This window comes from Lissotriton vulgaris, chromosome 4_1 (genome assembly GCF_964263255.1).
Source record: "Lissotriton vulgaris chromosome 4_1, aLisVul1.2, whole genome shotgun sequence".
Taxonomy (NCBI): domain Eukaryota; kingdom Metazoa; phylum Chordata; class Amphibia; order Caudata; family Salamandridae; genus Lissotriton; species Lissotriton vulgaris.
The window spans coordinates 1,905,560,246-1,905,587,855 of record NC_141691.1 but is presented as its reverse complement, the minus strand read 5'-3'; the positions used below and the strand labels follow the sequence as shown (position 1 = coordinate 1,905,587,855).

Below are 27,610 nucleotides of genomic sequence, written 5' to 3'. Positions count from 1 at the left end.
ACTCGGACTTAAACCTGTACTGTGGCCATGAGGTCAAACACAGATTTCTGGAGTGGATGCTGTAGTTCGCTGAGCCACTAGAGGTGGTCCTATTTCATGTGAGATACCTTCAACAAGTCCTGGATTTACAGGTGACAGCACTTTGCATTCAGGGATTTTTAAAACAGGCTTACAATGTTAAAAGTGAACCATGCGTCCAAGAATGCAACATGCTCTTAGTTAAAAAGGCTGAAATGGCTAACTAAAGGAAAATGACATAGCAAATGGGAAGGTATTGGGAGGATGTGGCCTTTCTACTAGAAGCGAGAGACAGCTTGACAGGAAATGAAAGGCTCCACTATGAAGACTCAGATATTGCTCGTAGGACCCTTTTGCCCACTGAGAGTCAAGCGCTGCCTCGCCTTTCCTACTTTTCCAAAGCTACTGCCTACCCCATAACACCCAGGGGTTTGCACCTTAGTCAGCCACCCCTTATAATGTAGAGACGCCTCTGTGCTTCAGCAACAATAGGGCAGCCTGCCAGTGCTTTAAGTAGGATTAAAAATGTGGGGTGGAGGAGAGGTCTTTAAAAGTGGTGTGGCCAAAGAAGCTCAACTAGGAATCCTTTCCAAGAGGCATGGCCCATCCATTTATAGGTGTGGCTTACAGCATGCAAACTAAAATTGAATGTTTCCCACAATGGGCCACCTGACCAGTATTTGGAAGACTGATTCAATCAATCATGAAATTTGTATAGCGCGCTACTCACCCGGAGGGTCTCAAGGCGCTTATTGTCTCAAGGGTCTCAAGGCGCTGATTGTTGTTGTTGTTGCATCCGGGCATATAAAACGTCAATGGACTTATACCTAAAACAAGTCAGAAATATTGACCTTGTAGTTAGTAGTATAAAGTAAACACTAATGATTTTGTTGTGAATAAGTAGAATTGAAACTGTTTTACTTCTAAAAATGAAACTATAAATTAAACATTGAAAAATGTCTGTGGAAGGACTAGTGATCCACACCACATTCCTCTTAAGTCTCTCTCTGTTAGACACTTGGTATTTTATCCCCTCATCTTTCTGAACTCCTCCATCTGCATATCTCTCACATCATTTCTTTCCTCTTTATAGCTGTTTCATTCTCCTGCATGTACATTTTTTCATCTATCCATTTCACATCCCAGCCACTAATGCAACCTAAGACTCACTTGCAATCCCTGTGTTTTATTTATCTTTGTCACTGTCCATGCCCTTTTACACAATTACAAGTGGCAAGCTATATGACCACCACTCTGTAAACTCCACATAAAGGGTAAGGATTTTGTATGAATTTAGTATGGACATTTTTATGACCCACTGACAGGTACTGTAAGAAACCCATGCTGGCCTAAGCCCCAACTCCTGAGCCGGCAATCATGCCCCATCATCACCTGAACTCACCCAGATACTCACCAAGACACATTGAGGTGACTCATCACACAGGTAACACTACACAAGAGGCATTTGTTGCATAAAAACTACAGAAACAGAAGGTTTCTAAAACACAAATATTTAGGAAATACTGGAAGGAATAAAACATGAAATGTAAATAACGACTGCATCACTGACATAGATTAACTTAAGGGGTTTTATACCCATAGTTGAAAAGCAATCATATTTTTGCCTGTAAAGACATGAACATAGAGCCAGATAGTGACCTGTTGTAAAGCCTTGCAGCTCAGTCAGAGTCTTACAATGACTGAGATCAGCTGCCTCAGCTACTATCTAATGGGTAAGGAGTAGCCCTGACCTGGCTCGACTCAACAAATTGGCCTAGAACGTGCCATCGTGCACTCCCCATGCATGAGAAAATAGTTTTGGGCCTCACTGCCGCCCACATGCCCCTATTGGAAGCAGGGGCTGGGTTAGGAGCAGCTTACCAGTAGATGCTCCCTGGGACTACCTATTCTGGAGAGCGGCCCAGGATTCCATGAAGCAAGACAAGCACACTCCATGATGTGTCCACCCAGGAACACATCGTCATTATTTTGTTCATGACAATGAAGAACCTGGCTTTCAGTGGATTCACAGCCGCCATTAATGGCTTTCCTTTGTGCAGCCTCATGTCCCTGGCCCGGCTCAGTCATGGCAGAATTGGCCCAGATATATGGACCTGCACAAAGTCAACAATTTTTAAAAAAGTGACCCACAGCTATCACCAGCCATTAGATTTTTGACCCTCGGTCAAATGTTCAAAATGCTAGTTCAACCCTGTTACTGACTCTGGAACTGGGAAACTAGCCACGAGTCACAGTCTCAACTCAACATCCTCTGATTGTGTGCAAATCCCTTAAAGCACTCAAATGCCACTGGACCAGGTTTCTGCTATATACAATCGCAAAAAAAAAGCAAAAATACAAATGCTCTCACCGAGAAGCATACAGTACTTCCGAGCATTTTTTGTTTTCTTTAACTTAACTTCCTATTTTTCCCCAAGACCTCATGAGGTCAGTCCATATAAGACAAATTCCTCCCAGCCACACTTGCTGAATTTACAAGGTCTGTTGGAGTTACAAATTCAGTGCGACTGGAAGCATAGGGTTTATTTGGTCCTGCCTTGTCAGCCTTGCAATTGGTTACAGCGCTGAGAGGCAGCACCCCACTTCTTGAAAGTCTGACTCAAACTCAAACAGAGTGCTGTCTGTCTGTCAGTGCTGGGAATACAAAATTGACACATTGTGATTGTTATAATCGAATCTAGGCCCCTAGTGTAATTTTCCAGGTTCATGCCCTTATATAGGTATACTTTATCATATCCTTATATAGGCATAGAAATCACTACCCTATTTGGTCTAAGCCATACAGCCCAAATACGGCATGGCTGCTTTTACTAGGTTCCAAGAATTAACAACGATTTCTTGGAAAAACCTGCCTTCAGCAGCTAGGAACTTCCCCCTGCTTGAATATTAAGTTCTCCAAGAACTCCTGGCGTTTTCCAAGAATTTAGCCTTTGAGTGACGATATTAAGTCTAAACATGCGTCAAACTCGGCACCTTCAAAGTATAAATATGCCCAGGTTTGCCCAGTCAAACACACAGTGGTTTGGAGCAGATCGACTATCTACTTGCCCGATGCCCTGCAGCTGCAAGTGCCGAAGGAAGCCGACCCTCCAGCTGACGCACTGAGAGAGACGCTGTCTTTTCTCTTGCCGAGAAATCCAGCTCCAGTGTTTCTGGCTTACCCTTGCGGGTATTTGGGAAATCGAGTCCTGAGAGAGAGATACAAGACCTCGTTCATTCTAAAACCAAGGTACGGAGCTGATTAGACTTCTTAGAGAATTCTTGGAATAGATTCCTGGCAGAGAACTACTAAACTTAGGCTGCTCCTCATTTACTTCTTCCCTCGTACTAGACTTAGGTTAGGTACACAGGGGTAGGCGTATTTTAGAAGCACCAGTTGAGTACTTTTACACATTATTTATTACTGTATGTATTTTATACATTTTATGCACTTTTATGGCTCAGAAACCATATCATGCTTTTACGGTACTACTTTATAATACTGTTCATATTATATGCATTGTACTTTATAACCAGTATTACGATTGTAGCAGTTCATTTCCAATGCTTGAGAAAGAAGACTGTTCAATAAATACTTTTAATGAAAACGCCCGTCTCTCTATTTCTCTGCATCTCTGGTGAAACAAATCATGCACGATTGACTAAAAAAATGAGTTATCTATTGTTTCCGCGACTCTAGAGATTTGATTTCTTATTCTTGGGAAACAAAGTCGTCATGTTTATGCAGTTGTCAGAAACGAATCCCTTCTTGTGAATTCGAGAAAGTTTCTAGTGACCTCTGAGCTAGCTGGCACTCACTATTAAGTTTAATATATTCGGTAGAGACCTAGTAGACCTCAGACCTACGTCTGAACTACAGTATATATTATTCCAATGCACAGAGCCTATTGGGAATATAGGAACTACACTACATGGTGCCCAACGTGGAACAAGGTGATGATTTAATGCTAGATACTAGAGTAACTCAGTCGTGCTTTCCACACAGACCCCTTATTTCCCGTAAAATACTCCAATAGACGTCTGGAGTGGGTAAAATGATAATATCCGCAAGAACTGAGTAGGACGAAAATCCTATGTATTAGTTTTTGGTTTATTCAACGTTGAAGGATACAGTGTTCCAAAATATTGTGCACCTAATCTTTGTTTCCTTGAAACTTTGTTCTGCAAAAACTTTCAGTCGACGAAAAATGTTGGAGAGTGACGATGAAAGGGAGAGAGCAGCAGCAGCAGCTCAGGCAGTCTTAGATGACACACATCTCCAACAAAATGACCCGGATGCAATAATCATCCCGGCAAATGTAAGGAAATCCACAACTATAAAACTTATAGAAAATGGGGTATCATCAAGAGGTGGTAAAGTAATCTTTGTTATAGAGGCACATGAATATCGGCAGACAGAGGTATTCGATTCATGGATCATGTTTCCTGCAGCAAATGCAGTAACACACGAGTTCCACTACTACAAGTTAGAGGAACCTCCAGCGGAATACATTCCTTTTGAGGGCGTTAAAATTCCATTAACTTATCAAGAGCATCAGCTCTGGTTTAAAGGCGCCCTACAACATCAAAATCACATTACCAGGCTCGTCCAACTAGGTAGACCAGGAGCCACATGGCCGGTACTAGCGAGCTATACACCACATCCTTATATTAACAGAATGACAGGTCTTGAACTGTTGGCCCAGCTGAAACAGTTATTTAAAATACACAGACAATTGGTTCAGTATGTCATGCGGACTTTAACGGTCCAACCAGCTATACAAATTCCACAGCACACCCTTCACCAGGGAATACAAACAAAATCACACCACAGACTATATAATCAATCATTGGTAAATTGCCTGCAAAAAGGGAATACATTCCATTCTGGTTAGCTCAAAAAATTACTCTGATAGAGGCAGTGTTCCCTGATAGTACACCTCATGAGAAACACAGAATTCTGACAATCTGTTTACCAAGGGGGATAGCACCACATGTGGAGGACTGTGACACTTGGGGTACAGTCTTTGCTTCAATCTACACAAAAACACATGGTGTTTCGTCTATGGCGGTGATACCAGACGTTCTGAGACAGATTCAAAATGAATACGGTCCAGAACCGGCCTTAAATCTAGGTATGAAATTACTGAAAGATTTCAAACAGGTCTCATCTATATTATTAGCTAACATTAAAGGTGAAGCAGCATCCACAGCAATCCGCCAAAAGTTAAAAGAAACTGATATAACAGATCAACCATATGAGCTTGCTAGAATTATTGAAAAAATCTTATGAAGAATTAGTAAGAGATAGTTTGGGTGGGAAACCAGTAAAACCTGAATTAACAAAGAATACTGAAAAGGTGTTTATTAAAAATAATCTCACTACTCCTACAAAGAAGTGGGAAAAAACTAAACAGTCTCTTCCTAGAGAGAAACATTTTCAGTCCAGAGGAAGATCTCCCCAAAGGGGAGGTAGGTCTCCCCAACGGGAACCCTCTGAAAAAACCTTAGAAATAGGGATAATTTGAAAAAACCTGACAGATATCAAGATAGTGATACACGTCCTTCTCAATATTTTCAGACTTCTTCGAAGAAATCGGAAAGAAGAGGACAATCAGAACACAAGGAAGAACGCGTCAAGTCCAAAGACAAAGAACCTGTTCACCAAAGTAAAAAAGCTCAATTTCCCAAAAAGAAGGTAGCAAGCTTAAAAATCAGACATGCCGAGGATCTTGAGGACACAACTCAAGAACGGGGAGTGCGCTCAGGCAATGCTAGACAGCGCAGCAGAAGTCACCATAGTTCGCAGGATCCTTAAGGATCATCTGGAGACAGTGGACTTGAATGAATGCATTCAAGTTGAAACTGCAGACACCAGGGTTAGTGTACCCCACAAGTTATATGACGTAACACTCCGGATGGAGGGGGACATAACTAGAAAAATAAGAGCACTCTTTTGGGAAAAGATCTCTAAGGGCTATGACATTTTTCTAGCTGAACAAGACTGGCCACCTGAATTTGTCAGGGAGTGCCCACATGGCGAAGAGATAATTATGCCGGCCTTCTCAAATCATATTCAAATTCATAAAAAATACACTTATGCCAGAAAATGGGCAGTAGCTCAGGCTCCAGCATTATATAGAAATCATGTGGGGTGGGATGAGGATTCTCCTCACCTTAAAATCCAGTTGAAAAATCAACCTGCTGCACAAAGGCAGTACCCAGTAAAGCAAGAAGCTAAAAAACAAGTCAGGGAGATTTTAGATCAACTTGAATACCAAGGGGTTATTGAAACATGCACCTGGTCAATGAACAATCCTTTGTTTCCTGTGTCCAAACCAGACAATTCATATCGTCTAGTATTGGATTACACACTTAAACTCTTGTTGCAAAACTTTTGCAGCACAAAATGCACAAAGTGCAGCACTGATGAATAACATTGTGCGCAAAAAATATAAAACCACATTAGATATTTCAAATGGGGTTTTCTGTCAAAACATTGTACCTGAAAGCAGGCATCTAACCGCTTTCTCAATAATGGGGACGCAGAGACAATTTTGCCTTCTCCCCCAAGGATTCAAGAATAGTCCAGGGTTATTTTGAGCCAGGGTAACAGAGTTACTACAAACGTACGATGATGAGGCATTATCTTATGTCGATGACAACTATCTTACAGATGACGACTTGGACAGATACTTGGAAAGAGTGAACTCCATAATACTTGAGTTCGCCTCTGAAGGGTATAAATTCAATTTTAAGAAATCACGAATTGCCCACCTCAATGTCCTATTTCTAGGATACGAGTTATCAAGCAAAGGCAAAAGCCAGGCAGCAAACTTTCTAGAAAAATGTGCGCTGCTCCAAACTCCAAGAACGCTGAAAAACTTAGAGTCCATTCTAGGTTTCCTGAATTTTGGAAGAACGTACGTTCTGAATTATGCAGAAAGGGTTAAACCTCTCTACGAACTAATCAAACCTGATTTCAAACCAACTAATTGGACTCAAGCACACACAGAAATTCTGCGTTCAGTCCTAACAGACATGTTAGCAAAACACAGTTACAGACACGCAAAAACGTGCGCATACTTGTGATCCGAATCATCCCAGGGAGATGCGGATTCACGTACCTGACCTTTAATGAGGGAGAAACGGTACCAATAGCATACAAATCACACTTGTACACACAAGCTGAAATGAAGTTAACTTCTACTGAGAAAATTCTAACAGCGGTTCAAATGCAGTAGCAAAAGAGAGAGCTCTAGCGTAGGGTAAACGCATAATGATTGTTACACCTGTACCTGCCTTAAAAGGCAGTGACAAAAGCAAGCATTCCAAATGCAAAAGCTTTACATCCAAGATGGATACAATGGGTTAACTCTCTTGCTGCAACAGACGTTGAATACAGATTTGACCCCAACTTGAAAACACAAGAATTTCTCCAATACGAACAAGAATGTCCTCTGCCGACCGAAATTCTGCCTCTTGAACATTACGGATGTACGGATGTATAATATATACAGACGGTTCAGCACAGCCCGCAATTGGGGGTAAACAAGCCTATAGTGCTGCGTGCGCAATTGTTAAAGGTCGCTGGCGCGAAGGCAAATTCAGACTTATGGTCACTAAAACCCAATCCCTCGGAGACTGTACAGCTCAGTGAGCTGAACTACAGGCTTTCAAGATGGCGCTTGAAAATACCGATCGCGAACTCCCTACACTCATAGTGTGCGATTCGTTTTACTGCGTACAATCTTACAATGAATACTTGCAGAACCGGGTTCAGAATGGCTTTAAAGACGCTAAAGGTGGCACAATCAAGCATAAAATGCTTTGGGAACAAGTCGTTCTTTTACAGAAAGAACTACAAAAGACTCACGTGATTCATACACTGAGTCATCAGCGTGATGGCGTTCACGTTGCAGGGAATTCATTGTCTGATGAAGCTGCGGAGGCAGCTGTGCAAATGGCTTCCGTAGCTGCAATCACCCGGTCAAAAATAAAAATAGACAGTGATATAATGCAAGCTGTCACAGCTTCAGTCAGAGACAGTGGTAAGACACTCCTGAAAGGCTTTCCAGTAAAGTACTCATATATAACTGATGCAAATAATGTTCCTTTTGCTCAAATCCCTGGAGTGGGGACAGAGCAATCCCAAACATGGAACACAGGTTAGGACTAATCTTAGCAGCACATGAAGGGCTCGTCTCTGCACACGCAGGAGTTTCTGCCACAGTATCTTTATTAAAACAGAGATATTGGTGGCCACGCATGAGGAAAGAAACTAGAAACTATGTTCTAGAATGTGAAATCTGCCAAAAAATGAAATTTTCTACAGTGAAACGTCCTGCACAGACGCCCCTTTCTAATTTCAGATAAACCACTAGCATGTGTTTACCTGGACCACTGTGGTCCCTTAACAAGGGATGGCAACTATAAATATATTATGGTCGCAGAGGATTCCTGCACAAGATTTATTTGGTTATGGCCCCAGCGCTCGGCTGACGCCAGAACTGTTACAATGGATTTGCGAGTCTTTATCGGCACATATGCAATAAGCACCCTTTATTCTGACCAGGGTCCTGCGTTTAGCTCTCGAGCTTACAAGGAGGCCATGGTTAGCTTGGGCATTGCATTGCGGTATACTAGTCCCTTCCATCCTGAGGGTAATGCGACAGTGGAAAGAAAAAAACGTGACATAAAGCAATCCATGACAGCTAGGGTATTGGGTTCGGGTGAAGGGTGCGTTAAATATTTAATAAGTGTCCAACGTAGTCTTAACAATCTGCCAAGAAATTCTCTGGGGGGAATCACTCCTTATGAATTACTGTTTGGTACTAGAATGATAATCGAAGACCTCGATTGTCAAACATCAGTGGTGGAATAAAAAACCTTTGATGTCAAAGATCGTTTGGCTGTTTTACAGGACTTAAATGAAACAAGAAGAAGTCTGAGTAACACGATACAAAAGCCAACAGCCACTGAAGAAAAACCACCTGTCCCAGCAAGACCTGTCTGGATACCAAAGATTGGGGATCTAGTCAGGGAAAAGATAGAGGTGAAGAAGGAATTTGGGCCTTCTTACTGAAAAGCAGTACCTGTCTTAGCAATCCAAGGAACAAGATCAGTAGTACTACCGCCCCTTGCTGGTAAAAAGGAGAACCGAGTCATGTCCATCGACCTGGTCAAACCACAATCATGTGGCCAATAATAAGTAGTATGCCCAGTGGACTCCCAAGATGTAGCAAAATACCAAATCTTGCTAATATCCAAGAGGTTCAGACTGAAAGACTTATCACGTTTGATAAACCTGCAGTAAGAAAAGAACGACTACGCAACAAAGCCATGGAACTCGTGCCTCTTGAGACCCAATTAACAGTTCGTCAAGAAGCACCTGTCTACAATGATGTAGCCTCTGACTATACCAATATGACAAAGGAAGAAGCAACTCCAAAGATTAATAACAATCCTGATGCAATTCCAACAATTGACAAAACTGCCTCTGACTATTTTATCAACTTTGATACATTCTCTGAGGATCCCAGTGAACCCGAAGAAAGGCCAGCAAAGAAATCTCTCAAAGAAAAAACAACAGACCTGTTTCATCAAATGGAAAAAATATATCTGGTTTCACCATGGATTGAATTTTGGATTGGTTTGGGTGTATTTTTCCTCCTGCTCTGGCTCATATTAGTTTTAAGCTTGGGACAAATGATAGATGGAAAATACAGTAAAATGGACACAGCAAGTCAGAAAATCAACTTGGTCCTAAAACCTCACAAATCATTCCATCGTGAAAAAAGAGACCTGTCGTCAGTGAACATCACAGCCGTTCCTATACCTGCTGGTATTGCATGGGATAGAATTGACTATGACATCTATGGCCCGGTGGAGCTGCTAAAGATTCTACACCAGTTCAAGGTTTCTTTAAGTGACTTTGTATCGCCCAGCACATTTTCTGCTGATTGGGACTTTGAGACTATTAATAATATGATGTCAGATTTAGAAATGTCTGCAAAATTTACTAAACATGAATATTTAGAAGGGTCATCAGACTTTGAACAAATGTATTGTTTCAATCACTATGGTCACCACTATTTGCAGAAATCTGCAAGTCCTAGGAATGTCTTTACATATAATCAATGGAAACATTGTCCCACGCCACCAAAAGGCAGCTCAAAAACATTTCATGAAAAGTTTTCATACTTCTCAGGGTTTAATGTTACAAATCCAGAAACGTTTTATTTAAAAAATGTAAATAAGACAGGAATGAAAACAATGTTGACCAACACCAAACAAATTTATTCTGCAAACTTTTATGCTCATCTGTCTACATTAGGGTTTGACTTTTGGAAAGACAACATTGAGACAAAAAACTGTCTGGGGCACGAAAGAATGGCAGTTACAAGGTTTCGAGGCCTTGTTCGGAGCCTGCATTACACCAGAACAAATAATGTTTTTAAACTATACTGTTCAACAGACTTCTTGTCTTGGCCTGGCTAAGATAAAAGATTTAAATAAACCTTCTTTACCTAAACCCACTTCTGAAAGTAATGACACTACAGAAAAGGAGGTAGACGTACCATATATTTTAACACAAAATAGAACTAATCCTGATTGGAAAAAATGGTTAATCTGGCCCACAGACACCAATATCTGTCATGATCAACAACTTCCGCATTACAACAAGACCTGAAAGCGACCACTTTCCTCAGGAAACAGTACTACATTTAGACATCAATCAAAAAGAGTGTGTAGCATCTCTAGTTGCACTGCCTGAAACGTATAATTTACGAAAACTCAAATGGAGAGGAATAATAATGGAAGAGATTATGGATATGGTAAAAAAAACACATAGAGAAAGCTGAGGAGCCATCTGTATATTCATTCGTAAAACATTGGGAAAAATTATATACGTTACTCTTGGATACATTTCCAAGAAAACCAGGAGGTAAAGGCCCGCATATGGCTAATAAAGATCCATGGTATACAACACAGCTGAGAAACAAAAAAAGAAACATTGCCAAGGAGGTAAGACAAAAAGCGAAAGCAATCACTATGGGAAAAAACACATAACTAACATTAAGATAAAAAAAATTAGAAAAGAATACAAGGAAGAATGTAGAGTGGAAAAAAGGAAATATAAAGAAAAGATATGGGAGGACGTGCTGTGGGCAAGTAAATTACCAAATAGCAGGGAATTTTGCGGTTGATCAACAAATTAATGGAGGGATATGGAATGACGGCCAACATTGGAATAAACGAAACAACGTGGCTGGAATACATCGACAAATTGTATAACCCGAAAATCGGACCACAAGAAAATGACGCATTAAGTATAGACGAAGCCAAAGGAAAAGAATTTACCCTTGAGACAGCCGGTATAAAAAGGGAACAAGTATTAGACGTGACCGGCTGGGAAGCTAATGAGCAAACATCATTGACAACACAAAATTTATGATAAAAAAATTAAAGGCTGAAGGAGCAGCAGGACCAAATGGTCTACCAAACGCCCTGTTCAAACGAGACCTTGACTTCTGGGCTAAATACCTTACACCACTTTTTAATCAAGTGTTTTGTGACAATAAGATCCCACAGTCCTGGAGTGGTAATTTTTTCCACCCAATTTACAAGAATGCCTGTAGAACAGAACCAGGGAATTAAAGGTTGATAGCCCTCATTGAGGTGTAGGCTAAACTCTACGTCTCATGCATACTGCAACATCTACAAGAATGGACGGAGGAAAATAACATCATCCCAAAATTTCAAACGGGCTTTAGACAAGGCATGGGTACCATCTCAAACCTATCTGCATTGACGATCTTGACGGAAAAGGCTGAAAGGAAAAAGGGAGTATTACTGGCTTGCTATATTGACCTGAAATCTGCTTTTGACAGAGTACCACGTGATCGCCTGTGGAATAAACTGAAAGCATGGGGTCTCCCACAGCCACTGATAAAAGCTTTAGAATCGTTATACAGCGAAACATGGGCTACTGTAAAACTAGGAGAAGGAAGTAGAGTATCATCAAAAATAAACATAACAAGTGGACTAAAACAAGGTTGTGTTCTCTCCCATGTTTATTTAATTTATGCTTGGCAGATTTAAACAATTACTTGCTACAAGTAAACGGACACCCTCCAAAGTTGGCAAACGAGTCAATCCAATTTCTGCAATACGCAGATGATATCACGTTGTTGAGCCAAACCCCGATAGGGCTGCAAAGGACTGTAAACAAACTCATAGACTACCTGGATATCCAAGGTCTGGAATTGAACAAATCAAAAACCAAGGTGGTAAGACATGCGGGCCAGAGACAATGGAAATACAAATGGTATGCAAAGAACACACAAATAGAGGAAATAGCGGTTTATAAATACTTGGGCATCAAAATGGCAAGAAATCTATCTCGGATAGACCAGAAAAATGAGATCACACCAAAAGCCAATTCACTAATATTTGCCTACAAACAGTTGCACAAGAAATTGGAATGCCCTTCACATGGGCACCTCCTAAAAATCATGGCAGCACAATTGCTCCCAACCTTGTCCTATGGATTGGAAACTTGACATGGCCAAGAAATTAACATCTTAAACAAATTACAGATTAAGGTCTATAAAACAGTATTTAATCTCTTTAAAGGTCCCTCGCCGGCACAGATACGTTTGGAATTTGGACTCCTGAATCAAGAATTTCAAAGGAAAGCAACCTTGGTAAAATTATACAGGAAACTTAGAACAGCGGAAGTGGACAGAAATAAAACTACAACATGATCAAAGAAATGCAAACACGTTGGGTGACCATTTGCGGATTGCCCTGGAAGAACTGGAGATTGAGGAAGTATGGAAAGGCAAGTTGGAAAGGGCGTCCTTCAATAAAGTCTGCAACAACAGGGCAAAAGCATTATCCTTTGTAGAAGACGAAAGGAGATTAGCAAAACGCCGCCATGCTTGGGTTATAATAAATTCGTACATAAGCTTAAAACCACAACCCTATCTAGCAGCCCATTTCCGACTGTCACTCAAAAGAAAGTTCATGGCATATAGATTTGGTGATTATTTCTCGAAGGACTTAGCCCCCTCCTGGAAAAGTAATTATCAAAAAAAAGGCATGTCGTTTATGTGGGTACCATATAGAAACTTTAAGCCACTTACTGTGTGTCTGCGAAATAGTAAAAGCAGAAAGAAGGAACTTGCTAAAAACACCCTTCATTGATTTAAACATTCGCACTTGTAGACATGCGGTGACAAGTTGGATGGGCGCCACATCATACATTTTAATATGTCGGGTGGTAAAATTCATGATAATAGTAGAAAACTTACTTACGAAAGCTGGAAACGACTAAAGGTCCGGCACTAGATAAGAAATTTTAACAGTATTTGTAAATATTTTAATTGAGAGGAAAATGTTTCTCTTTTAACCTTTGTATGAAATGAAATGTGTTTTACATGCTTTATGGTTTTGATAATCCAAATAAAGTTAATTTTGACTGTCAATGATAGATTCCTGAACAAAACACAAGGGTTAAAACTGAATAGGCCAGATCCAAGATACTCCCAGAGCCAACATCCAGGGATAGTAACAACATATAGTGTAAGAAAACTATGCCTTGAGTGGCTAAAGACATCCACACTTCTGGAAATCAAACAGCACTTATCTTTACTTAAAGAAAGCAATGATTTGCGAGATTTCTTAATGGGGCCTCGCAAACCACGGCAAAAACGTTTCATATACGCCGGTATATACACTGCGTACAACGAAGCTTGGAAAAAAACACAAATGGAAACTGCAGAAAGAATACGAGAAATTGATCGTATTAATTTAGAGAAAGCTCTCTCTGTAGCGGACAATGGGTTAACGACTGTCCTCCAGAATATATTCTTTGGACAGCATTGTATCGTCTGCAATTGATATAATGGAACAGGACTTGCTAATGTTACAACATGTCCAGTCTCAATTACGTTGTATAATGCAGTTAGGCTGGACTTTGCAAAATCTTCGTTCAGGCTACGTGCCATGGCTAATTCATGGCACCATCATGATATCAGTGACGATTTTCCAATTTCAGTATTGTCTACAGCATATGCCAGCCGGCCTGTATGAAAGGTTGGGTAAAGAATACATTAAGTCAACATGGACTTCACCTTACACACACAAATGTTGGAACAAGGGAAAAGAGGTATTCCTTAGTGGAAAAAAATGTAAAAACTCACTAAGTGGTACACTTTTGTGCAAAGGTATTAATTTACACAGAGCCTGCGACAGTTCTGCAAATAACCTCTCTTGCCACCTGCACGGTACTCCCTCCACCGTGATAGAGCGTATTTTCAGGCAACTATCCAATGGCAGTTACGTTATGTTGAATGATCACAGCTGCTGTGGCATGATGCCAGGAAAACTTTATCTCGTTAGTGTGTCGTCCATGGTCACTTGTTGTATGCAAGTATTGTATCCAACTCACAAGACAGACAGTGGGACGGCATTATGGCCTTCACTGAATATCTCTTCTATACAAATTGATATTTTAAGCAGAATAAAAGCCATTCTTTTGCAAAAGTCTGTGCCACTGACCTCGTCTAAAGAAACGTATGATCTGCAAGTTGCAAGGACATCTGCAGAGATACATGCATTATTATCAACAAACTGCCCAGAACATTTCGCAGAAATGTTAAGTCAAATTTTAAACATGTCTGATACCAGTGGCATCGCACATGTATTTAGGACAATTTTTTCGGGACTGTTAACTCCATTCGAAGCAGTCCTCAGCATTTTTCCTAACTTTGTGCACTCTGTGTTCGGCGGCCTGCCTCTCATCTTGGAACTCGTAGCAGGAATTCTATTTTTATTCCTTCTGCTCCGATATGGCAAGTCCGCCAACCAATGATACCCAGACCAACATGGATGGATATCGTTGCCATGAGGTATCGTGAAAGGATTTCTCAGATTTTTGGCTTGGCTTGTTTAAGAGAATTGAACACAACCTGGTTTCTATCGTTCAGACCAATCTGGCAAGACTGCATCTTACCTGTTCTACAATGCCTGCTTTGCGGAGAGGAATGCGTGTTGGACATCTGTCTTACACTTCCATCAGTCCTGCCATCGGATGTCGACGCCATGCTAGGTCCTGTAGTGACTCATGCATCGTGTTGTCCCCAACGGCTACCAATCCTGATGACAACATTCATTGAAGTCTCACCAGTAAGTCTAACTGAGGGTGATATACGAGAATCAACAGGCACATAGGTACTATCTGATTTGAACACTGCTAATGCGGCACCTGGCGCTGACGGCAATGCTTCTCATCTGTGCGCATTTGATCTGCTTGATCAAGTGGTTCCACTTTCACCTACTGGGGTAGACGATTTCTTTGCCAGCCTTGATGATCTAATGTTTTCTCCTGACACCGAGGATAACTTTTGATTCATGCACACAGCGTTCCCTGAACTCTGAAATTCTGCCTTCAAATTTTCAAAACAAAGAACTTTAACTTTGGGACTTTTTCATAACCATTTGAATTTTTTTCTCTCCAAAAAACATTGAACTTTTTTTTTGGGCACAGACTAATCTGCTTAAAGTATAACTAGTCTTCGAGAAAATGAAATTCTTTTTCTTTTTGAACACTGCCTAGAAAAAATATTTGGCCTTGTCCTCATATAACCATTGACATGATATGTTATGTTATGAAATGGTCTCGACCTTTCTTTCTGTATTAAAGAGCCATTTTCATGAATGTAAATTCATGATTCATTCCATTTGCATATTTAGATACCATACTATATGCTTAGATGCCATCTCTTCCTTAAAATGCGTACTGTAGAAATACTCAATATTTTTTATCACATACAAACCATTTCAAGTGCATTTTTATGTATTTTGGGGTGGGATTGTAAACACTAGCTTTAGATATGTTCAGTACTTATTAGGTTAGCTTAATTGAACTTAAGATCGTGGAGTGGGTGTTGTAATCGAATCTAGGCCCCTAGTGTAATTTTCCCGATTCATGCCGTTATATAGGTATACTTTATCATATCCTTATATAGGCATAGAAATCACTACCCTATTTGGTCTAAGCCATACAGCCCAAATACGGCATGGATACTTCCACTAGGTTCCGAGAAGTAACAACGATTTCTTGGAAAAACCCGCCTTCAGCTGCTAGGAACTTCCACCTGCTTGAATATTAAGTTTTCCAAGAACTCCTGGCGTTTTCCAAGAATTTAGCCTTTGAGTGACGATATTAAGTCCAAACATACATCAAACTCGGCACCTTCAAAGTATAAATCTGCCCAAGTTTGACCAGTTAAACACACTGTGGTTTGGAGCAGATCGACTATCTACTTGCCCGACGCCCTGCAGCTGCAGGTGCCGAAGGAAGCCGACCCTCCAGCTGACGCACTGAGAGAGACGCTGTCTTTTCTCTTGCCGAGAAATCCAGCTCCAGTGTTTCTGACTTACCCTTGCGGGTATCTGGGAAATCGAGTACTGAGAGAGAGATACAGACCTCCTTCATTCTAAAACCAAGGTACAGAGCTGAGTAGACCTCTTAGAGAATTCTTGGAATAGATTCCTGGCAGAGAACTGCTAAACTTAGGCTACTCCTCACTTTCTTCTTCCCTCGTACTAGACTTAGGTTAGGTACACCGGGGTAGGCGTATTTTAGAAGCACCAGTTGAGTACTCATTATTTATTACTATATGTATTTTATACATTTTTTTTTTCACAACCAATTTTATTGAGCAAAAGAGTATCAAGAATGTGGTATCTTCACACACCAAGATCCCCACAACAGTATCAATGTAATAGTGACACACATAGTAGTCCATGAAGCAAGTGTCAATGAAGCTCAGCTTTAAAAATGCCCTAACAGCCCACCCCAACCCCAACTACGCCCCCACCCGTACCCAACACCCCCCCCCCCCGCCACACATGTACAGAAGCTACACAAAGACGATACACAGAGAAGAAGCAGGTATAGTGCAACCAGGGCTTTGCCATTTGGGCCAGAAGAGTCACTGCGATCAAATGTCCTCCTCCTGCTCCGCCGGGGGTTCCAAGGACAGGCCACGGTAGTCGGCCCACCGTTTCCAGATCTTGAAATGTTTGCGTGGGCAGCCCCGCGCCTCAAAGACCGGTTTTTCAAGACCCATAAAGTAGTCCAGCCCAGCCTTCCATGCAGACAGGGGGGGGGCCCTCACAGATTTCCAGGCCCGAGCCAGGTCACGCTTAGCAACCACCAGGCCCAGGAGCAACAGATGACGCTTATACACGTTGCCCCCAACCCCTTCCATAATGTGCAGCAGGCCTAGCCGGTGGGTTCGAGGAAGATCCCAGCCCAGGACCTCAGCCAGGCAACCCCATACGCCCCTCCAGAATCCAGCCAGGCGACCACACGACCACACCGTATGCAGCAGGGAGCCAGGCACTTCCCCACAGCGCAGGCACTCCGATGACGCAATCAAACCAGCCTTCCACAGACGTTCACGTGTATAATAGGCACGATGCAGGTATTTGAATTGTATCAGGCGGAGCAGAACCGCAATAGCGGTGCCGCGCGGGGACTCCAGCGCCTCCCTCCAATCATCCTCGTCCAGGGCGCCCACGTCTACCTCCCACGCCTCCCGAAGGGAGCTGAGAGTGGATGAGCAGTGAGTAACAAGTGACTGATAGATCCTAGAGACCTTCTTGTCTCCCAATTCTCCCATAAACACTTTCGCCTCAATCGGACTGAACTCCGGCAGGGAGTCGAGGCCGGCAATGCTCGGGGCGAGGGCATGCCTCAGCTGTAGGTAACGGAAGAACTGGGACTGTGGCATCTGGAACTCTACACGGAGTTCCTCAAAGGACTTGAGGGTGGCGCCTGATACGACCTGGCCCAGTTGTGTAATTCCAATAGCCTCCCAACCCTCGAACCCGGCCAGGGCCGCCAGTTCCGGGAGCATGCCGTTGTGCCACAGCGGCGTTTCAGCCGTTAATTTGCCCCACCAACCCATGCGGCGCAGAGACTGCCGCCACACTGCAAAGACCACTTTAGTTACCGACGGCAACCCACGGCGTATACGGGCCGAATAAAGAATGGTGTGGAGCGTACGATCACCCATGAGATGTCTCTCCAGGGCATAGGCCGGGTCACTCCTATCCCCGTACCACCAGTCGTTGAGAACAAGTAGGTGTGACGCCTGGTAGTAGGAGAGGAGGTCGGATGTGGCCAAACCACCACAGTATGTGGACAGAAAGCACGTCCTCAGGGCCACCCTGGCTGCACCGCCATCCCACAGGAAGCGGCTCAGCACAGAGTTCACCTGGCGGAACCACTCCATGCCAATAGGGTGTGGGAAGTGTTGGAGTTGGTATAACAGCCTCGGTAGCGCCACCATCTTAAAGATGGCCGACCTCCCAAAGATTGTAAGGGGCATCCTGGACCATGTTTTGACATCAGTCTGGACCCGTTCCCACACTGGCAAGACACTGCGTGTCCAGGCCACGGCTCGCGAGGTCGAGAGGAAGACACCTAGATACTTCAGGCCGTCCGTCGCCACACGCAGGTCGGCGGCCCAAGGGTCGGTAACCACTCCGCCATGTAGAATCCACAGGGTCGATTTAGACAGATTAAGGTGGAGCCCCGAGACTTCGCCAAACCCCCGCATGATCTCCAAAACTCGAGGGCCCGAGCGCCGCAGATCGGTAAGGAACAGGAGGACGTCGTCTGCATAAAGCGCGATCCTATCTGTTAGGGTATCGTTCCAAACAAAGCCACGCATATGGGCATCCAATCGTATCCGCGAAGCCAGGGGCTCCATGGCCAGGGCGAACAGATAGGGGGACAGCGGGCAACCCTGCCGAGTACCACGTCCGATTTGGAAGCGCACTGAGACCGCACCGGCTACACGGACCGATGCCGTAACATTGGTGTATAGGAGACGGATATAGGACAAGAAGACAGGCCCTAAATTGAGACGGGCCAACAAGGTGAACAAATACGCCCAACACACCGAATCAAAGGCCCGGTCCATGTCCGCAAGGAGGAGTGCGGCCTGTTCATCCCTAGCACCCATGGCGTCGATCGCTGCCTGCGCCCGCCGGATATTATGCCGGGTGGCCCTGCGCGGCATGAACCCGGCCTGGTCAGGGTGGACCAGGTCGGCGATGTGGGGCAGAAGGCGGTACGCCAGGGCTTTCGCCAAAATCTTGGCCTCGATGTTTAGGAGGGAGATCGGCCTGTAAGAGTCGTGCCGGTCCGGCGCCCTGCCTGGCTTCAAAAAGACTACAATCTCGGCATGACGCCAGTCAGGTGGCAGCTCGCCTCTAGTCCGCGCTGCCTCCAGGGCGTTGCGAAAGTGGGGTCCCAGCTGAACATGGAACTTTTTATAAAATTCAGCAGGATAGCCGCTCGGGCCGGGCGCCTTCCCAGTATTCAACTGGCCAAGGGCCTCCCCAAGTTCCTCGGATGTAAGCGGGGCCTCCAAGGTAAGCATGGGCGAATTTTGCGGATCTCGCGTTCGCGAATTTTGCGGATTTGCGGATTCGCAATCCGCAAAATCCGCGAATTCCCGCGAATTTGCGGATTTTTTTTTTTTTTGTGTTCGCCCGTGTTTCTGCCAGTTCGCGAGGGTTTTTACAATTTCGCAATTTGCGAACTTACCTGTCGGGTCGCAAGTTTTGCGAACTTGTTGTTTCTACATGTCCAGCCTGTTTGGGACACTCTTCTTCATCACTGCCACTCTCTGTCACCACTGCCACTCTCTGACTACTCATGCCACCCTCTGGCCCACCCATGCCACCCTCTGTTTCATCACCACACCCTCTGGTTGTCCAGTGTACATTATTTTCGGCAAAGCAAAGCACACCTTCCCTGCCTCAAGTGACCTGAATTAATTTGGGGCTGATTAATGTGTCACAGAATATTTTTTTAGCTGGCACCTGCTTCCTTAGTGCGCCCTGATTAGTGATCTTTTGCACTTGCTAAGTGCTTTCATTGTTGCAAAATTAGTTACAACACCTGCCCTGCCCCAACTGACAATAATGAATTAGGGGCTAATTAATGTGTCACTGAAAGAATTTAAAGTTCCAGCCTGGCACCTGCTTGTCTGCTCCTTTAGCTGTAAATCAGGACCTTTGTGGCATACAGTTAAGGTCAGAGCAGGGTCACACAATAGTTGCAAGCAGGCAACCGAATTCTGGAGGGCCCCCTCAGGAAGCAATACAAAGAATCGTTACAAATCATGAGGTTGACCTTTTGCACCTGCTCATTGCTTTTGCTTTTGCTGAAATCGTTTTGCGGTTTTTTTCGCGCTATTCGCGGGGCGCGGCGTCGTGCGAAACCGACCGCGGAAGCCGCCAATTCGTGCGAATGAGCATTTTATTTTTTTGCGGCTTGTTGTTTCGCGAGTTTTTTTGCAGTATTCGCGAGCCGCTTGCAGCGCAACACGCGAATTTACCCCAAGGTCGAGTACGGGCGCGGCCATTTTGTTTGCGTGACGTATTTCCGTTTCCGCCCGCTATGTATAATCTCGCGCAGTAAGCGCATTGCGAGTAGAGGTTCGCACGAGATCGCGCGGGAAATCTAGAGGTTCGCACGAGATCGCGAGGAAAATCTCGCGCGAACTGACTTTCGCGCTCGGAAACGGGCGCCGGCCATCTTGTTTTTCATTCATTTCCTGTGTCTGGGCATGGTGTTTAATCCTCTTGATATCTTTCCCATCCTTTGCTTGTTTTCAGTTTTTTTTTTACGATTTTGCTTCTTATCTATCCCTCTCTTTTCCTAGCTGTATATTTTTGTCTTTTCTGCTATTTTTCTTTACTTTTAAACTACTTTTGTAAACTCTTTTCTTTTCTTCTTCCCTATCCTATTCTTTCTTAATTTTCTACTTCTTCCTACCTTACCTGCCCAGACCATGGTCAAGCCAGGCGCCGTGAAGCTGCCCAGGCACTTGAGGGCCGCAGCGGCGGCGGGGAGTAGTGCTGGACCCAGTGGCAGGACAGCAGGCGTGAGATCGAGGGGGGAGCAGGTGACGCGCCGGGAGATATTCAGCCCGGAGGAAGTGGGCGCGCTGGTCTACTTCGTCCAGCGCCGCCTGCCCAGGACCATCGCGGGAGGCGGCAGGATCGCGGCCGGCGGCTACAACATGCGGGAGCGCCGGAAGCGGTGGGAGAAGGTGTGCTGGGCCATATCCCACCTCTACGGGGTCCAGCGCACCTACAGCCAGGTCACCCATCGCTGGACGGACCTCCTGGACCGCGAGCGCGACCTGCTGGACCAGCTCGGCTTGGAGATCCCCGGGCTTGGTGAGTAGTAGTAGCCATTGGCATTTAATCACTCACTACTATGATGTTTTCTCCTGCTCTGTGTTGTTGTATTGCAAATATTTGTTTTTTACATGGAGCAAGCCAATAATGCCGCTGATGACGATTACATTGTAGTTAAATTATATTTCAAAATCTTCTGTGCATTTCAGGTGCACTGCTCTCCTTCTCAGTGGGGTTGCTACTATGCTTATTTGTTTTCTATTTCGTGGTCTCATTGGCCTGAGTAACTATTATGTATGAGTGTACTTAACAGAACTGCGTAATGCTAGACACTAGGGGGCAGATTACATTTACAAGCCCCTTGCGCCACGTTTACGTTGCCTTGCGTGACGCAACAGCGGCGTAAACGTGCCGCATCCCTGCAAGTCATTTACAGCATGACGCATCTAGGGAGATGCGTCACGTTATAAAGCCATGGGCCTGCACCACAATGGGTGCGTTCCTAGTACGCAGGGTGGGCGGTCCAGCGGCTGTGCGCCTCGCAAAATTGCCTGCGTGAAATCTACAAGATTTAACGCAGGCACTTCTGCGACGCTGCTACGTCAATTCAATTCCTTATGTCTGCTCGAAGCAGGCGAAAGGACTGACACAGCATGTAAAGTATTGGGTGGCCCTGAGCATTACTGGAGTTGCATTGCGTTGGCGACGTGACTCCAGCGATGCGCCGCTCTTACGTGACGAGATGCGTCACGCAAGTGCCTACCCTTGCGCCAGGGCGCGCCGCATTGTAAATGAGGCACATCTGCCGTGTCGCAAGGGTAGTTTTGCGTGACGCATTTGATCTGGCGCATCTCTGGAGATGCGCCAGAACGCGTAAGTAAGTATGCCCCTAAGGGGCAGAATTGCAATTACCGTCGCATCCCTGCAAAGTAGCAGGGATGCGCCATTAATTGTGCGGCCCGCTACCACCACCAAACATGGTGCGCCGTATTTGCAATGCGGCGCCCCATGGGCCCAAAACGTCACCGAAGCTTTACTGCTGGAGTTGCGTCGCAACGATGGCGCAGCTCCATCAATGCTCTGGGGTACCCTATCTCCCCAATGCTGGGTCAAGCCGTACGTCTGCTTCAAGCAGGTGCAGGGTTTGTGTGACGCATCATTGTCCTAAAGGTGACTGATTGATATTTTGTAGATTTCCCTCAGCCACTATTAGGATGTGTTCCAGCGCAGGAATGCCCTCCCTTGCGCCGGAACGCCCCCTGATGGCGCAGGGCTTTATAACGGGATGCATCTCCCAAATGCGTCACGTTGTTATAATATTATACGCCGCACCATGGCGCCCTTTTTTGTTTAGCTGCTGCGTCACAAAAGTCACGCAAGAACGGCGCAAAAGAGCCGCAAGGGCTTAAATCTGCCCCTTCCTTTGTAACCCTGACAATAAGAAAAATAGTGGCGGTGGATTGATAGTTTGACTATTTAAATGACTGGTAATGTAGCAGGCAACTGTTAGTGTTGTCACTGATCTGACTGAAATCACAATGGAGTTTGTCTGTCACTTTGCGTCTTGCCTGCGGACTGCTGCCTGCCAGTCCTAGGTGAACGTTTCAGTACTTTGTTTAGTGAGTTACGTGACTTTCGAAGTCACAGGTCCGCAAATAAATGAAAAGTAACCATAATCAATATAATTTCGCGGAAATATTTTGTTATTGTTCTTTTGAAATGTTTGATTTGGTTGACATTGACAAGCAACAATCATCCATGTTTTCTGTTCTTTCTTTCATGTTGTACGTCAGCTCCCCCCAGGGGCGAGAGGAGGACACAGGAGCAGCAGGCGGCGGATGCTGTTCATCAACAGGGCCAGGATCGGGCAGGCGAGGGCTCCTCTGCTGGCCCCAGTAAGTTTTCATTTTAGACTAGTACCTATTTTTCCTAGCGTTCCTCATTTGACTTTTTTCAACATTGTCTTTGCTCTTCTTGTAGACTGTATCTAAATTCTTATCCTGCCTCTACTATGACTCCCTGTGGTATTACTAGATTATTCTTATTAGTCTGTCTGTGTAGCTAACTAAGATTGCACGGTTGGCGAAACTCCCATGATTCTAGTCAGCAATAGCTCTATCAACTTAGTGCAGTCCTCTGGGATTGTCCATAATGTCTTTTGAAGTGTTCTATCTGGACTCATGCTTGCAAAAATTGCAAAACCTTTCGCTCAGTCACTCTAGTCTGGAGGACCAAAAAACACAGATTGTATTTAAATTTAAAAGCTTTATTAAAAGTAAACACATTTATTAAAATGAAGTCATAATAAAACTAAACGTTTAACTGATAATGGAAAAGTGGTTAGTGCTGACGATTAATTGAAGACATTTCTTGTGGTCGAGCCGAGCTCTCACCTGGTTTCAACTTGATCTTGTTGTTAGAAGTTCATCTTCTGTCTGTGTGGAGAAAAATGGTGCGTGTTAAAAAATCAGCCTTCATCAGTTGTGCCAAAAAGTGCAGCAAGACAACCTTCCCTGGAAAAAGGGACATTTTTTTTAACTTTAACGTAGACAGTCACAAATTACATTGTTTTCACATGTCTTCATTCCTAGACCAAATACTAGTGACTAGTGAGTGCTTTATTCTAAGATTCTTAAATGTACTTTGTAGGTGGAACATCTGGTGGCGGGGCCAGTGTGGTGGTGGTGCTCGACACGGAGGCGGAGGGCAATTCATCAGGGGAGGAGGCGGCGGCGGCGGCTGTGAGAGTTGAGACGGTGGTGGCGGCCAGAGGTAAGCTCTTATATATTCCTTACTTATTGAGATTGAAGACTAGCTGGGAAGGCAAGAATATGAGATGCATGGCTGGGTGAATGATGAAGCAATGATGGGTGGAAGGACAACAGCCTGGGTGGGTGACACAGAAACTGTATGTGTCCATATACCTGGATCATGCTACTATCTGACTCTTAGATAGCATATGTGTATCTAGAGCAGGGGTACTCATAGTACGGCCCGCGGGCCGGTGGTGGCCCGGCAAGCCTTCCTTGGCGGTGCGCAGACCTTGCAGACAATCACTGCTCCCCCGGCCCCCACAGAGCAGAGGCTTTTTTGTATTTCACCTGTTAGCGCCCCTGCATCTCCACTCTGACAATCACTGCTCCCCCGGCCCCCACAGAGCAGAGTGGAGATGCAAGGCCACAAAGAGGTGAAATAGAACAAAGCCTCTGCTCTGTGGGGCCGGGCAAGCAGTGATTGTCAGGGTGGAGAAGCAGGGGCGCTAAAACAAACAAAGCCTCAATAATATGTTAATGGTCTTTTAAAGACCTGTTAAGTACTTTGGTGTTGTTGTCTGTGTGTGCGCGTTGAGGAAGCGGTCTCAACCCGGGCTGAAGGCTGACACCGATAGACACACACACAGTGAGATGACAGAGGGAGAGGGAGGGCAGGAGGGAGAGAGAGATGGAGGGAGGGCAGGAGGGACAGCAGGAGGGAGAGAGATGTATGTAAATGCTGGGTCTGGTGGCTCAGTGGATGAGGGCATCTGCTGCAGGGACCTGTGTGCAACCTCATGGTCACAAGTTATCGTTTTGCTTTAGCCCCGCCCCCTCTGACTCCGCCCCCACCAGTGCGGCCCTCGGCCCCAAACTACACTGTAAATGTAGCCCCTGAGAGAAAGTTTGTGAGTACCCATGATCTAGAGAGAGTAGATGGTCAGTGGATGAACTAAGTGTAACTTTGAAGAGCATGTAACACTGCACCCGCACGTCCGTTCCAGTGTAGGAAAGGCAAGGAAAAGAACTTTTAATTTTGTCCAAATACTACCATAAGTAGTAGCAGTAGTTTGTATTGCAAGCACTGCATAGATCCGGTTATTATGGTGGCCACTCCCTACCTCTCTTAATAAGTTTAGTAGTACTCAGTCATTCATGTGTGGATGTATCACTGCCTGTCACTCAATAAAAAGCAAAGCACCTAAAGTCATCCCATATATAAGCAAAAACATCCCATGTGAAGTGATAGATAATCAGATTATTTATCTTCTTCAATTTTCCATTTCTAGTACTCATTTCCACTGTAGGGTGAAAGTTAAATTAATTAAGCAGTAGCCCTTGAGTTGTAACAGAGTATTCTCAGTGCCACCCGTAATAGAAAAGTAAGAGATTCACCACCTGCATGTACTGGACGGGTACAGTAACGCAACGGCAACGCAAGTCTAGGTCACTCCTCATGGCGTGCGTCTCTTTTTCTCGGGTGCAAGTTTACCGCGCTGGCATTATGCCGGCTTGCAGAAAATAACGTACCAATTTTCCAAAACAAGAGACAAGAAGAAGAATAAGACTGGTGTACTTTCATAGTCGACTCCAATGGAAGTCCACAGTGCTCATAGAATTTGTTCCTTAAACTCCCACTAATGTTAGAGCAAGGATGAAGAAGTGTGAGGTTAGATAGATACTGGCCTCAATAGTTATGTAATGCGCTTGCAAGTTGCTAGTTGTACTGCAGCACACATTTCTGCTGAATGATTGAGTTAATCTTAAAGAGCATTGGTTACAGACTATGTCTTTCTTTCTTCATATAGGTTCTCCTTCCAAACGAACAAGGAGGAAGGAGCTGGCTAGAGCGGCCCGGCAACGGAGAATCGAGGCCACTGTTGCGGAATATCGGCGGCTGGTGGCCCTGGAGGACGAGGAAAGTGTGCGGTCGACAACAACAACGTCGTCTGCATCGGCCTCCGTGGCCTCACCGGCTGCCACCCAGCACAGTGGTCCACCGAGACTGAGCCGGGCTGCCAAAGGCAAACGCCACCGCCGAGCAGCAAGGCCAACAGCTGCTTCTCACAGGCCTTGCACCTGCAAGGCAGTGAAGGCACGCCTGCGCCGCACTACCCTGATGGTGTCCCGCCTTCAGCAGGAGCTCGCCTTGCTCCGCGAGGAGCATGATGCCCTGGCCCAAAAAGTTAACAGCATCCACCCATAGTGTCCCTTGCCCCTTTTTTAGAGACTTTTGGGGGGTGGGAATTGGGAGTTGGGTTTTTGGGGACTTTTGAAGGACAATCGTTGGGGTTAGGGAGGGTCTTGCGGGAGATTATTTTGTTAGGGATATAAATATACTTTTTCAAACTTTATCTGAGCATACCTGTTTTTTACTGCTTGCCTGGTGGGTGGGGGTTTAACGTTGACTGTTTTCCTGAAAGTTTAGTTCCATTTTCTTCCTTTAAGTGTAAATGCCCAAATGTTTTCAACACTAAGTGCCTCTCACAGACTAAGTGAAGTGAATCCAAGAGTCCTAGGACTTTAGTAGTACTACCTTCAGTCTCTCGTCTCTCGTACTAATACTCCATTATACCCCCAAACCACCAAACGCTTATCTTACCTGTAATTTGTGTTTGAAAGTAGGGCTAGGCCCAGGGCTGGCTCCACGGGAAACACCGAATAACGTTGGCAATCTTGGTCGGATAAAATTTCCTCATAGCGGTGGTACTAGTGGTGTGACACAGTGGCAGTTGCATGCCTATGAAAAAAAAGAAAATGAAATCTGGTTTGTCCTCCTGAGCAATTCAACGGTACAACTGAGAATATAGCAGGTGACAGAAGTACAGTAGAGCAGTGCCACATTGTAGCCTAACAAATGGTAAAGTATAACTACTAATTCGGTTGAAGTTCTTTCACATTAGCAATGGTTCTTTGTCAAGCAGAGTAAGAATATATCATCGACAACTGTGGAAAGAAAGAATGCGACAGTACAGGGCCTGTGTGGAATTATTGATAACTATATTCAACATAAGGTCTCTGTAGCCAGATACCCGAGAGCCTTGCTGGTCACTATAAATCCATTCACAACAACACTCAATGGGGTTGGTCTGGAAGGTGTCACGTTTACTCCCCGTGATCCAGTCGATGCAAATATGGTTCCACCTCCAAATGTCACCAACACCCAGAAGTGTAAACACAGGGTGTTCGAGGCATTAGGCGAGGGAGAAAAATAACAAACTAAAATAAAAAATGTGGGATGGGTAAAGGTAGGGTCAGCAGGGAAAGGATACCTGTAAGAGAAGACAAGACAGGCATCAGTGAAGTGATGTCCTAACATACAAGGGTACTCTCATATAGTCTCACTAAATAGTCTGCAAGTCTCCCGCCTACTCATGGGAAATGTAGTTTCATAGTACGGTAGGCGCTTAGGGGCTGCGTAACCTGACAGAAGGTATAGTAGATAGAAAAGGAGAAATTGCTTTTTTTCTAGGTGTCCCCTCACTCACCAGGGTTGCCCCTTGGTGACATGCTTCATCATTGGGGCCATCCCAGTCCTCTACGGCCTGGGGCGTGCTGCGACTTGCGAATTACGTAGGAGCACTTACAAATGACTATGT

At 44.6% G+C, this 27,610-nt stretch overlaps 1 protein-coding gene across 1 annotated transcript; it reads left to right on the top strand.

Moving 5' to 3' along the window:
• The first annotated feature begins 23,880 nt into the window (after positions 1–23,880).
• LOC147724700 (uncharacterized) lies at positions 23,881–26,750 on the top strand. The gene is made up of 2 exons (XM_086967048.1): positions 23,881–24,030; positions 25,820–26,750. Exons 1-2 carry the CDS (start codon positions 23,895–23,897, stop codon positions 26,215–26,217), a joined length of 534 nt encoding a protein of 177 aa, XP_086823174.1. The 5' UTR covers positions 23,881–23,894; the 3' UTR covers positions 26,218–26,750.
• The last annotated feature ends 860 nt before the right edge of the window (positions 26,751–27,610 follow it).